The sequence below is a fragment of the Sceloporus undulatus genome, chromosome 6 (assembly GCF_019175285.1).
Source record: "Sceloporus undulatus isolate JIND9_A2432 ecotype Alabama chromosome 6, SceUnd_v1.1, whole genome shotgun sequence".
In the NCBI taxonomy this organism is placed as follows: Eukaryota; Metazoa; Chordata; class Lepidosauria; order Squamata; family Phrynosomatidae; genus Sceloporus; species Sceloporus undulatus.
Window position 1 is genome coordinate 116379560 of NC_056527.1, and position 14527 is coordinate 116394086.

The 14527-nt window shown below is 42.9% G+C and overlaps 1 protein-coding gene across 1 annotated transcript in view; it reads right to left on the bottom strand.

Moving 5' to 3' along the window:
• CHD3 (chromodomain helicase DNA binding protein 3) overlaps positions 1-14527 on the bottom strand; it is a 76219-nt gene that overhangs the window by 48450 nt on the left and 13242 nt on the right. Inside the window, exon 2 of the mRNA XM_042472267.1 lies at positions 791-909. Coding sequence (XP_042328201.1) covers positions 791-909 — 119 coding nt within the window. The remainder of the gene's footprint in view (positions 1-790; positions 910-14527) is intronic.

The window sequence follows — 14527 nt, forward strand, 5'->3', positions numbered from 1 at the left end:
AGATGGAGAGCAAGAGGACACCGCCAAGTGAGATCATTAGCATTAATTAATGACAAGCCTTCCTGTCAGGCAAAGGGAAGCCACCGCTGTGGCAGAGCGAGGGCATCTCGTTCACTGTGGTGAAAGAAAGGAATGCTGCTAAGTTAACAGTCTATGGTTTCTATGAAAGGAGTAAACTTTGTAGAGCTGACTGAGCAGAACACCTCAGGCAGGAAGCTTTTTACTACAAAGCAGGAGCCCTTAGGGAGGTGTAAGGCCACTGACAGGGAAGTCCCAGGATATCTTTGACTGGTCAGTACAAGAAAAACCTGGTGACGCACACGAACAATCTACTTTCACCTGAAAGCAAAGGGAGGGGACACAGGAGGCAGTGCCTCTGATTTCTTTCCCATCTCACTGAAGGCATGACCCCTTTATATTCCACCATATATGCCTTCAATAAGAAGGGGATCTCTCTTCTCCAGGAAGAATAGCAAAGCGAGTAAAAAGGAGCAAAGCCAGTAAACCCAGGATTTAGTTTATACCCAGTGATGGGGTATAGGAGGGTTTTGCAGTGCTAAACTGTGCTATTTGTTCCTGAGGTGGGTGCTGTGCAGGATGCAAATGGGAATAGGAAAGAAACCCCCTCATTGCAAACCATCCTCCCACAGATTCCTGTAAGACAATTTTAACCACTATCCTGATTGCACCACTTCAATTTCAATAGCCTACTTATGCCCCAAAAGCAACAAAGCATACACGGGGAGAGGGGGGGGGGGGAGAGGGAGAAGGCTGTGCTTGCACAACTTACTAATTTTTTGCGCTTCCTGGGTTTCCCCGGCTTGTTCTCCTTTTGCTTTTTGGGCCCTCGTTTCTTCTTCTTGATGACAAGGGGGCTCTCTAGGTTGCGCAACTCCTCCTCCTCTTCGTCTGAAATAAAGGGGTGCAGAGGAAAAAGACCCCAAAAAACAAGAGAGAAAGAGAAAAGAGATCATTCATCATCTGCTTTGCCACTTCTGGACAGCTGCCATTCCAGGCTCACTCACACGCTGAAAAATGAAACATTTATCCTCTCTCCTGGTCCCTTCCAATCCTCACACTGTATTCCCTGGCACTGAAAAGGGCCATGCTATCAGAAGCTGTGAACACCAGTGGAGTTCCCCCTGGTCAGCTTTACCTAGGCAGGCTTGGTGCTTTTATTTAAACCCACACACTTCTTACTCGCCCTCAGTCAGAACAGCAGCCATCTGTTCAAACACTCCCCAGACAGTTACAGGGTACAGATTACAATCCTCGAAGGAACTTCCACAAAGACCTTGGCTCATTTCACTTCAAAGACCACTTGAAGCCATGAAGAGCAGCAGGAGGAAGGGGGGACTTTGAGCACAGGAAGCAGGAAGCTCATATTTGGTGCACCAGCTACAAAGGATGTAGGATTAATAGAATTATAATTTCTATTGAATGGATTTCACACCCACCTTTTAGGGGCTGTGTCCCTTGCAAGTCAGCTTATGCCTTTAATAAATTGCCAATAAAATTTGACAAAATTTTAATTATTAAATTACCATTAAAATAGAATGTAAATCACCAGCACTAACATACCATTCGAAGTAAAAGCAAATAAACATGTGCTTAAGCAGAGCAACCTAAAACTAACGAAATGCTAGTGAAGCCAGGCAGAGAGCAACTCAAGACAGAACAGTTTGGAGTCACAAACTCATGCAACCCATAGAGTAATTTTGGTTGTGTGCTCATGTAAGCTTCACTAAATACAAGCAAACCTTGGGGGCAGTGGGAATTAGGTTGGAGAAGTCTGTACCTACTGCCTATGCCACGAAGACAGAAATAAAATACGCCTGCCCAAATAACCCCCCATAGCAATACTTAATTTTGAGCAATTTTGTTCATATCAGTGCAGCTTAAACTATTATGTTCTCCCTTTTAATACTCTTGTGAGGAGAGAAAAAAGACAGCAAGAAGCTTTCCATCCTTTCTCTGACTGGCCAACCTAGGGTCATCCACTGAAGCCAAATGGTGTGAGATTCAAGATAAATATAAGGAAGTACTTCTTCACACTGCTTATAGTGAAGCTGCAAAATTCACCACCATTAAGATGTCCCCACAGATGCCTACTTGGATGGCTTCAAAAGAAGATACAGCATGGTGTAGAGGTTTGAGCATTGGACTACGACTCTGGGGACAAGGGTTCAATTCTCTGCTCGGCTATGGAAACCAACTGGGTGACCTAGGCAAGTTACATAACCTCAGAAAATCCCATGATAAGGTTGTGATACGTCAAAAACATCAGTAGGCACAAAACAACAAAGGAAGAGAAATTCATGGAGATTAGGGCCATCAATAATTACCAGGTTATATATGGTTGAAGAATTCAAAAACCTAGCCATGTTAGTCTGAAAAATCAGTATGCAAAGGATCTTGTAGCACCTTTGAGACTAACTGAAACAAAGATGTTGAGGTTTTGTAGACATGAGCCTACTTCCTCAGTTGCATATTTGGTCTGTCTCTGGATTCTCCACTCCAAACATTCATCTGAGGAAGAAACTTAAGTCTACGAAAGTTCATGCTATCAATTTCTTTCTTTCAGCTATTCTCAAAGGTGCTACAAGATTCCATTGCATATAGGTTATATATGACTTCCAGTAACAACAGTTCCAGTTTTGAATTGTGACAGCCCTGTGAATCAGAGCCCTCCAAGACTCCCTGTTATTAATAGGACTGCCAGGATCTTGCAAACTTAAGGCTGTGGCTTAATTAAGCCTATCCACTGTAGTGTGATCTTCCTCTTCTCCTACTGCCTTACCAAACATTGGTTTTTCAAATGAGTCACATTGTCTCATGATGCATCCAGAGTACAATAGCCTCAGTTTAGTAATTTTGGCTTCTAGGAAGAAATCAGGCTTGATTTCCATTTAGCTGTACTTCTCATGACCATGATGCCCATAAAACTCTCTTCCAGCATATCTCAAATAGCAGCATCCCTCTGTATACTAATATCCTTCCTCTGCATAACAGTTGCTTGAAAAATGAAAAGAAGGTGCAGTTGCACTCTGGTCCTGCTTGCAGGCTTTTTGTGGCTGGCTGTCCAAGAGGAAAAAACAGTGCTGGACTAGGAAAGCTTTGATCTGACCCAGGATGGTTCTTATATTTTTGGTCCTATTGTGAAGGTTGACTGACAATACTCTATACCAGAGATAGCAAACATTCCTATGGCTCAGGGCACTATGCCCCCAAAACATGTGAGTTGGAGACACGAGACCTTTTACCTGCTGCTCTGCCCCTATCCCAACCCCCAACATCATTTACCCTTCTGCTACTGTTATGATCTTGACTCCTGGTTTGAAGCCTTGGCAGGTGAGCTTTTGATATTGTGTCAAGATGTTCCTAAGACGCTATTATCTCTCCTATACAGGCAGTTCAGTCTCAACAGGTCAACAGAGTCTTTTTAAGGTTGCGATCTGCTACAAGCTAAAGGAACAAAGTGGAGGGGCAGTCTGAGAAATCCCCCAAGGGTAGCCGGAGGTTGACTGCCATAGACACAGCAGACGCTACATAATGCAGCAGGTGCAGCGACGAAGCATAACTCCCTTAATAGGAGTCACCCGGGCCAATTCCCCTCTCGTTCACACTTATTGTAAATCAGAAGCGACTCCTCCAGCATCAAGTGGAATTACTTCAGTATATTAAGACAGAGGAGGAACCATTAATCCTCTGCATTTTCTCCGACAGCTTTTCAACCTCCTGCTCTCCTCAGTGCGCAGAGGAAGGCTCTATCTACCACTGGCGCATGCGGAGGCTACACACGCTGCCAACTCGTTAATATCACAGGACAGCCGCCTCGGTGGTAATGAGACGCTCCAGAGCCACTCTGCCCCCTTGAGCGATTTCTCTTGTCTTGCCAGACAAGGCAGGAGGGGAAGGAGACAGAGGAGGCTCACCCGTTAACCTGGCTGTGATTAATGTGGAACGTCACACAACTAAGTGTCAATGCTCAGCGGGCACAAAAAAAGTCCCCTAAAGTGGAAGGACCAAGACATCACATCCAAATCTCTCTTCCAGGCCTGGAGAACAAATACATCATTGTGGTATTTAATTCCTATGCTGGCCAACCCCTCCCCATACCCAAGCAGCCTCTGAGAGATGCAAGGAGCACAAGGGGTAAGATTAAGCATTAGCCTCACGGTAGTTGGATTGGAAAACTGGAACGAGACTGAAAAGTCTCATTTCCAGATACAGTTCAAAGCACTGGTCATGACCTATACGGCTTGGATCCAAGCTATCTGAAGGACTGTATTTCCATATATGAGCCTGCTTGAGTTGTAAGATCTTCAAGAGCTCTCTGTTCAACTATCTACCCAGGCACATTTGATGGCAACAAGGGAGATGGCCTTCTTCATGGCTGCTCCCATACCCTGAAACTCCCTCCCTACAGAGGCTAGGGTGGCTCTCTCCTTCTCCTTTACTATTCTGTCAGGCTGTTAGGAATGAGAAAAAGGTGTGCTGTTCTGCTGATTTTTAAATCTTCTTTTAATGAATTTTACATGGTTTTAATTCTAGATATTGTTTAATTGTTTTTAGCTAACTTTTACATAGTTAAGCCCTGATAGGCAGATGAACAGAACTCTTTTCCCCAGTGTGGTTACTTAGATCAACGGTTCTTAGCCCTTTCTTTACCAAGGCTGTCCTTGAAATATCTTTTATTGCATGGACTCCCAAGAGGGAACTCAAGATTTTAAACCCCAAAGTGCATCAAATACTGTACAGTGGGCCATTGGTATTTGCTGGGATTTAGTTCCAGGACCTCCTGTGTATACCAAAACAAGTGGATGTTCAAGTCCCATTAAATTCAGTGGTGTTGTAAAATGGTCTCCCTTAAATAAAATGGCAAAATCAAGGTTTGCTTTTTGGAATTTATATATTTTTGGAATATTTTCAAGCTGTGGATGGTTAAATCCATGGATAAAGAATCCATGGATACCACTATACTTACTATACACCTTGACTTGGGACTGCTGGGGTTGCCTTTAGGTCTATGTGTTCACCAGCCACAGGAGAAAGAGGCAGAAAAGGGAGGGCAAGTGAGCCCTTCTAGGAGAATGATGGCAGCACCCAGCAGAGAAGGGAGGGAAGGGGCTCTGCTTCCCACTGCTTGCTGTGGCCACCCTCCAGAGCTCCTTCCCTCTGCTGCACCCAGAACCTCAATGTTCATCCTAGCTGGAGAAAGAGACAGGGAAGGCGGGTAGGCGGTTGGAGAAAAAGACAGGGAGGGCAAGTGAGCCCCCCAGGGTCCACTGGACCCCCTGAAAGGACACTGTGGACCTCCAGGGATCCACAGACCACAGGTTAAAAAGTGCTGAGTTAGATAATAATAGTAATAGTAATGGTAATAATAAGCAACATTTCTTGGAATGTGGTACATTATATAAAAATACCTCACTAGTTCCTAGATCAGTGATGGTGAACCTTTTATAGACCAAGTGCCCAAACTGCAACCCAGACCCCACTTATTTAGTGCAGGGCTAGCCTGAAGAAAGAGGCTCCTCCCTCCTTAACTGTCATCTTTCGGCCTATGAGAGAGTTGACCAGGCAGGCCCAGCTCCATCAGGGCTAGCCTGAAGGAAGAGACTCCTCCCTCCATAACTGTCATCCTCTGCCTGCGAGGGAGGTGACCAGGCAGGCCCAGCTCCATCAGGGCTAGCCTGAAGAAAGAGGCTCCTCCCTCCTTAACTGTCATCTTTCGGCCTGGTAGACTGTGAAACCAAAATAATAATAATAGGCTAAGCTCCTGGGTTTAAGGCAGAAATGCACATCCCTCTTTCAAATCCCAATTCATAGGGCGGACTACTTTGGGCTCACCTCAGCCTCACTAAGGGTACTTCCACACACAGGGCAGCCAGCACTACTAACCCAAAGGCTTAACTTGTTCTGTCTGATTTATATTCTGTCTTTTCCCCAAACTGGGACTTAGAGGCTTGAGGTTAACCTTTTCCTGGATGTCTTCTTCCCTGCTGGCAGAGAATAAAAGCACAACAAAGAACACAAGAAATTATAATAGCAAAACACATCTTAAAACCAATTTTTAGAAAGTGTGTCACCCTTCCATTAAAAGCTCCTGTCCAAGCAGCTAGTCAACTGCTGAAAGTCTGCTTGAATCAAAAAGATCTTTGCTTGCTGTCAGTAAGACAACAGGAAAGGGGCAACTTAGCCTGAAAAAATACTTGTGGACCACCAAAAGTACCTCTGTTGGTGGCAGGATCATGAGAAAGGTCTCTCTCAAAGATCTCAGTACTCGGATAGCCTCATGTAGGAGAATATGTCAGAGTACACCTAGTCCCTCTTTCCTCCTCTTGTAGTGGTTTGAGCCTTGGACTATAATTTTGGCGAGCAGGGTTCAATTCCCTTCTTAGCCATGGAAACCCACTGGGGGACCTTGGGCAAGTCACATCCTCACAGCCTCAGAGGAAAGCAACCCACTCTAAACAAATATATTGCCAAGAACACTCTGTGATAGATTCACCTTAGGGCCACCATAAGTCAGAAACAACCTGAAGGCACACAACAACAACAATGAAAAAAGAAGCTGATAGTAGTAGTGGAAAAACATGACAGGGCTTCAGGACTTAGGGAGCTGAGTATGTTTAGCCTGGAAAAGAGAAGACTGAAAGGGGACAAGATTTCCATCTTTACATATCTGAAGGGAGATCATGTAGAAGATGGAGCAAGAGTAGAAGATGGGGTTTGTTTTTTGTTTTATTTTGTTGCTCCAGAGACAAGAACATGGACCAACAGATTCAAGTTACAAGAAAAGAGATTCCAACTAAATGTTAAAAAGAGCTTCTTGACTAAAAGATCTGTGCAGTGGAACAGACAGCCTCAGAGGGTTGTGGGGTCTCCTTCTTTGGAGGTCTTTAAACAGGGTTTGGATAGACATCTTTCAGGAGTGCTTTAGTTGTGTATTCCTGCATGGCAGGAGACTGTAGTAGATGGTCCTTGTGGTCCCTTTCAGCTGTAAGATTCTATTATTCTAAGCTGAACACAGCAGCAAGGATAAAAGTAAAAACATTTTAATGCTGCCAGACAGACAGGGATGGGCTTTCAATGCTGTAGGGTGCAGCTTTTATAGCACATGCATGGGCTTTTAATGAATTTGAATGCTTTTAACTTAAGAGATTATTTAATTGTTTTTAAAATAACATTTATATTTACACTTTTATTGGAGCTTTTGTATAATTTTTAATCTTCATTGTTTTCAAAATATGTGGTTAGTGCCTTGACTTTCATTATTAGGGGAAAGGTGGAACACTGATTTATATATTTTTATTTATTTCACTTATAGCCCACCTTTTTCCAAAATGGGATCCAAGGTGTGTGTGTGTGTGTGTGTATTCAATATACAACAATAACATCAAGGCTTAATAAACATCTTGAAGCATTGCTACCTTATAAGTTCAGTTGATTCATATATATATATATATATATATGCAGTCTAGTATATTTTGCACACTGAAAAATCCTGTGGAACAATGAGCATTCCCAGGGTGTTCTGGAACTAATACTGCTCCTGCCCCCCCCCAGCACCTAAGCAATTATTTCAACAAGTCCCATCACACTACCCAGCTGCCACTTATACTGTTCCAAAAGTTAAAACAGAGAACTGGCTTAGGAGTTTATCAGACAAGGGGAAGTATAATCCGATGGCAATCTGAACGCAATCATGGGGTTTAACGTTATTGCGTGATAGACTGCCACACGCAAGTTTGGGCAATGGCATGCTATATTCAGGCAATAGGAAGCCAGTTCAAATGCAATGCACATTCACATAATTGCACTAAACTAGTGACTTTAAGTGAATACATTCTGGCCCCACTTTCTTTTCATTTGAATTTAAGAGAAATTCCTCCCGTTTGATAAACTCCCTTGTGTTGGAAAACCCATGCTTTTTGTGTGACCACTCTGTGCAAAAAGGCTCTCTACCTCAGTTCTGCGTGGTGATTCCAGCAAAAAGTCTCAAAGAAAACAGTGCTGAAGCAGGGACGTAGCCGGGGGGGGGGGGTCTTGGGGTCTGGACCCCCCCCTCCATTAGAAAAAAGAATGGTGTGTGCTGCTGCCCCCCCGCCCCCACCCCCCATTAAAAGGGGGGCTCTTTTTTTGCCCCCCCCCCTTCCTAAAATCCTGGCTATGTCCCTGGCTGAAGCCACAGCCAGATTCACGACTGTCAGAAAACCCTCCACGGACACTACTCCAAGTCCACTGAGTATACATAATGCATCCCAGAACTTCTGATTCAATTGTCCTTTTTCTCAAGTCACAGATCCCTGTAGACCCAGGATACAGCTTGCATGGATCTTAGCAGCCCAGCAGTATTACCTCACTGGGGGAAAAGCAGGGTGAGAGAAGCACAAACTGCTTATCACTTTGAGCCCTGGGACATGCTTGTTTTTTGTGCATCTATTTGGCACTTGCTGCAATGAGATCTAGTGAAGCATTTCAGCAGGGATCACAACTAAAAAGCTACTGTAGCAGACTACAGTCCCTGGGGCCTAGCCAATTGGAAGCTATCATCAAAAAAGGAAACTTTTCCAAGCTGCTTTGAGACTTTAGCATTTGCTGCTTCACAGGGAATGGCTTTTGCCTTTTCAATATCCACGAGAAGCAGTGCTTATCTTTGTAGGAACTTCAAAGCAGCCTAACGCTACAAGGATACAAAGTGCCAGACAAGAAATCTCAAAGGCAGTGTGACTGGGCATGAGATATGGATGAACCAACAGCTTAAGTGAATAAGAGTAGGTCCTGGTGCAAGAGAGAGAACTCAGCGTATGGTGATTCACAAGTGGGAATTTTACCACGGAAAAAGGAACGATTCAAATCAAGCTGATGTTCACAGAGGAGGAAGAATGAACTTGCACAGTGGTATAGAAAAACAGGGCACATGCTTGCTCATAAACTTCTTGGGTACAGCAAAATTATGGGTTGAAATTGCATACAGTCAATTAACAAAGCCTTTGAGAAAGATGGTTCTTTGTACAAAGTCCTTTTCTACCTACTCAGCCTCTCCTCTTTTCCTCCTTGTCCTCAGTCTAGCTGAAAGGTTTTTGTTTTTGTTTTAAACAGCATTTGGAAGGTAATAAAGATCAGAACGAGGACTTCAGTTAAGAAATCAGAAGAACACTAGGGTTGAGAATGGCAGTTATGAAAGAACTAGACAAGATCTAAGACAAAGACATGTCAAAGTTAAGACTGGCCAAACCTTCATATTTCCCATCACCATGTATGAATGTGAGAGATAGACAGTAAAAAAAGAGGTTAAGAAGAATATAAACTGAGATGTGGTACTAGAGAAGGGTGCTGAGGATACCATGGGTGGCCAAAAAGACAGGGTCCTAGAACTGATCAAGCCTGAACTCTCTCTGGAAGCCAAGATGACTGAATTGAGGCTGTTGTATGTCGGCCACATCATGAGAAGAAATGTCTCACTAAAAAAGACAATAATGCTAGGAAATGTGGAGGCCAGTAGAAAGAGAGAAAGATCACATACTAGATGGCTAACCTTAGGACAGTTAGCAACAACAAAGGAGTCCTGGAGAAATACAGATTTTCAGTTGCTGGGTTGCAGCACTGTGTCTGCAGTAAACAGTGCAGTAAAATTTGAGCCATCTTACTCTACCTGTGTGTTGCCTGCCTATAAAAGGCAAAGTAAATATCAGCTGTCTCTGAAATCCCTTACTGATCATGTATGAAAAGCAATATAGAGATAATGGGGGAAATAAAATTAGTTTGCTTCACGAAAGCATAGATCTAGACTTATGGCCACCAAAATGGAAATCTTTGTTCTTTTGGAGGGAATATATATATATATATATCCCTGGATGCATTTTGAAAGAAGCCTTCAAGTGGTCTCTAGAAGATTCAAAATGTTTCTGTTTAACTTATGCAAGGCTTACCTGACCTGGTTGCTTCATTTCATTTGTGTATAATGGTAGTTCTGACTAAAAACTTTGGTGAAACATGTGGAAATGCTCTCTAGTTTTGTGGTGTAGGAAATTATCAATTTATTTCCATGTTATTTCTACATCTGGCACCAACTTTTCTGTTAAACGTGTAATGTCCAGGAATACATCTACTTCATTAACTGTGGTACTATATTCCTCCACAGGCCTGTTCTAAAACACGCTAACATCCCAATTTCATGTACTGCATCTTTAAACAACCAGTCAGTCTGTAAAAACTTTGCCATTCACACAGTTTTGCACAGTCATACGCTAGGCTTTGTTGTTGTTGTGTGCCTTTAAGTCATATCCAACTTATTGTAACCCAAGGGGAACCTATCATGGGATTTTCTTGGCAAGTTTCTTCAGAGGGAGTTTGCCATTGCCATCCTCTGAGTCTGAGAGAGTGTGATTTGCCCTTGTCCCTGGGAGGATTTACATAGCTGAGCAAGGATTTGAACCCTGATCTTCCAGTGTCCTACTCCAACGCTCAAACCATTACATCACACTAGTTTACTTCAAATGGAAACTTAACTTCTATAACTGGAAATTCCCTCTTTTAGGTAAACAGTTGAAAAACCAAAGTGTTCTTTGTGTGACTGAGATTGCCAGCTAATAATTTCAGTGACTGACTAAATAATTTATAAAGTAGGTATTCATTTATTCATTTATTTATTCTTTGATTCATTCATAATTAGATAGTTTCTTAAAATAATGTTAGCCACAACATGCAGGAGATGCAGAGCTCTCTTTTTAGTTATGCATGGGGCTAAAATTGTTTGCCATCCAATATTTCACTCTCCCTTTTTGAATAGCAAAGCAAATGTTCTCTTCAAAATACCATCCGCACTGAAACAAACACAAACAAGCTTCATTTATATACTGCTTCATACTGCCTAAGCAATGTCTAAGCGGTTTACAACTGTAAGCTAATTTGCCCCCAACAATCTGGATACTCATTTTAGAGACCTCCTCGGAAGGATGCAAGCCTGAATCAAGCTTGAGCCCTTTTGCTGGTCTTGAACTCGCAACCTTGTGTTTTTGAGTGAGTGGCTGCAGGACAGGCATTGAACCACTGCGCCACCAGGGCTCCTACAACATTATAGTCAATTCAGATGGCTGACCAAACTGAACAAAAGGCAGGTGCTTCTCACTCCAAGTTGATGATCTTATTTTTTCAGTGCTCAACCATTAAAAAAAAACTATGTATGTAGTAAATTAGTAGAAGGCCTGTGTACTACTCCACAACATGCAGGAAATATTACATGGGAAAGGAGAAACATGATGATCCATCTGGAATCAGAAGTAGTACTTCCAGCACTCTTATCTATTCCATGTGCTGCATCAAACAGCTCTGTGTCCTCCCCTGAATTTCAAGGCTGATTTTGATCTTTCAAATCAAAATCAATTTGAATCTTGGAGTTACTTGAAGAATCATCTCCACCCCTATGAATCTTGCAGGCTTTAAGCTCTTCCTCAGAGGCCCTCCTCAAGGTCTACCTGGATGATAATCTAATTCACTTGACAGGGCCTTCTCTGTAGTGGCCCTCAGATTATGAAACTTCCTGCCCAGTGTGGTGGATATGGCCTCCACCCTGTAAAATATTTAACAGTCCAAACATGGACATATCTACTGAAAAGTATGTCCCACTGAATCCACCGCGGCTCACTCTTAGCTAAGCAGGAATAAGGTTGCAGCTTAAATAGGTACTAGAAACTCGTATCTTCTGTATTCAAAGATATAGCTGTGTTAGTCTGGGTCAGCATGAAAAAGAATCTTGTAACACCTTTAAAATGGAGAGAAGTTTGTAGCATAAGCTTTTGTAGACTGGGTCTATGCCTACTTGCATCTGTTGAAGTTAACTCACATCTACGAAAGCTTATACTGTACTTCAGACTTCTTTTTCTGTCAGTCTCGAAGGTGGCACAAGATCCCTATTCATATCTTCTGTGCTGCTGTTTCCTGGATTTGTGTTTGTTTCAAGTCTAAAACAGAGTTTGTTCACAGTGGTTTAGTATTTTTATTTTGCTGCTGTTTTATCTATTTTTAACTGCTATATGTGTAAATTTACAGCGCTTTATAAATAAAGGTTAATAATAATAATAATAATAATGTCCTTTAAAAACTTTGTATTGCTTCATATCATTATTTGCAATTTTGATTTTAAACTGTGTTATACATCTAGATGATGACAATGATGATACAATCTACCTTGTGAGTGCAGTGGTTTAATAATATCCCACCTTTTCCCCAGTTTGGGACTTGATGTGACTTACAAAAGTTAAAAATCAACATGGTTAAAAATTCACAGTAAACAAAAGTCAAAAAGCAATTAAATGATAACATTAAAACCACTTATAAACCTTAAAAAAAGTACTGCACTTTATACAAGACCAGTTAGAATCCTAAAGTTGGAAGAGATCTGAAAGGGCCATACAGTCCAACCCCATTCTGCCCGCCAGGAATACACAATTAAAGCACTCCCTGTGACAGAGGGCCATCCAGCCTCTGTTAAAAACCTCCAGTCTAAAAACCAGCCAACCAAATCAGCCCAATTCTCAGAGGGCTGCCAAAATAAAAAGGATTTATCCGTTTGCAGAAAGATAATGAGGAGGAGGCCTCTCTGGGAAGGGAGTTCCAGAACCTGGGAGCAGCCACAGAGAAAGCCCTGTCTCCCATGTTCCCACCAGACATACCTGTGAGGGACGTGGGAGAGAGAAAAGGGCCTTCCCGGGTTTCAAGATATCAACAGGATCATATAGGGAGATGCAGTCCCTCAGGTAACCTAGACCAGAGCAGTATAGGGCTTAGGACCTATAAACGAGCATATAAATGAATGTCCTAACTAGAACTTAAACCTGGCAATAGGGGCCATTTGCTGCTTTGTTTCAGGCAGCAAAATGGTGGCCTTGTTTTTAAAACTTGTTCATAAACTACCTTGTTTTAGTGTTAAGTAGGGAGATGGCCAAGTTTGCTGACGATACCAAAACAGTTAGAATGGGTCGTATATAAAAACCAGACTCAGATGAGTTTCAGAAGAAATTCCAAACTGGGAAATGGGTATTAAAATGGCAAATGAGATTCGGCATACTGAGATGAAAAATTCCAACTTCATGTATATCTGGGGTGGAAATCATGCAGCTCTCTAGAATGCTGTCAGATTGCAACTCCCAGCATTCCTGGCCATTGCTTATGCTGGCTAAGGCTACAACATCAGGAAAGCACCTTGGATGCAACCCTGATGGGATCTAAGCTGACAGCAGCTGACCAAGAAAAGGAAAAGCTTGATAAAAATGTGGACCTAGTAACTGGAAAACAAATTTTAAAAAAAACCTTGCCAATTATCATACAAATCAGTGGCGCAACCACACACAGAATATTGCATAGAGTTCTAATCAACACACCCGAGGGAAAAAAGGCATTGGAGAGCTGAAAAGGGTCCAGAAAAGAGACACCAAAATGATCAAGGGACTGGATCAATTCCATTATTTGCCTGTTTGTCTTATCAAAAAGTTAATTAAGGGGAGACACATGAGATACATATGCAATTATGGGTGTTGTGGATCAAATGGATAACAGGACATCTTTTGCTCACTTCGTAATACTAGAACCTGGGGTGAATCACTAAAGAAGAACAGTGGGAAATTGCTGGGAAGCATAAATGGGTGGGTGCTACTACAAAAATGTCCTGCTGATGGACTTCCCATGGACAACCAGTTGGCAACTGTGGGAACAGAAGGCTGGACTAGGTAGACCATTCATCTGATTCATTCTGTTTAGTCTGATCCAGCCCAGTTCTTTAGTATGCTGTCAAATCAAGAATCCATTCCTCACCAAGGGCCCACTCACAACCACCTCTCAAAAATGACTCGTTCTCTTCCCTTCTCAACTGCTACCTCAAAGTAATGTTTCCCATAATTTGACACATACATTAGATTTGGCTTTCCATGATAGCCTGCAACATTTCCCACTATTCTCTGCCTCAGTGAGACTAATGCGTTATAACCTAGACAGGATAACATTGTCCTCAGTAGGGCCAGGAGAGAGAAAGACATTTGTCTCCAGTACTGAGTGTTCAGCTCCAAGGAGCTAGGAGTCACCACCACCCAAGGTCTGTTGGACAACCTACAAGGCAATGTGTTGTCATGCTCTTACATCTTGGCCCCTCTCTGCTGACTTCCCTCCACGCACACACACACACCCCAAGCCACAGGACACAAGCTACTGTATAAATCACAGCTGGCACTAATTGGCCGACTGCGCCAGCAGCTCTGCCAAGAGGTCGCAGGCTAAACGGGGCGGCAGGAAGCTAAACTGCCCTCTTGTGCTCCCGCAGGGGGGTTCCTCCAGGTCAAAGATTAAACATACTGACTACAGAGAAAGCCAGCGGGCCTGGGAATAGCGCGGCATCCACCCTTTGTGGGTAAACAGAAAGCCTACTACGTTTGGCTCTGGCAGAGTGTGCAAATCCAACCCTTCTCCCCACCCACCCAGCATCCGAATTTTATCTCCACATTGTTGGCCAGCCAGAGCTTCCTCGCTC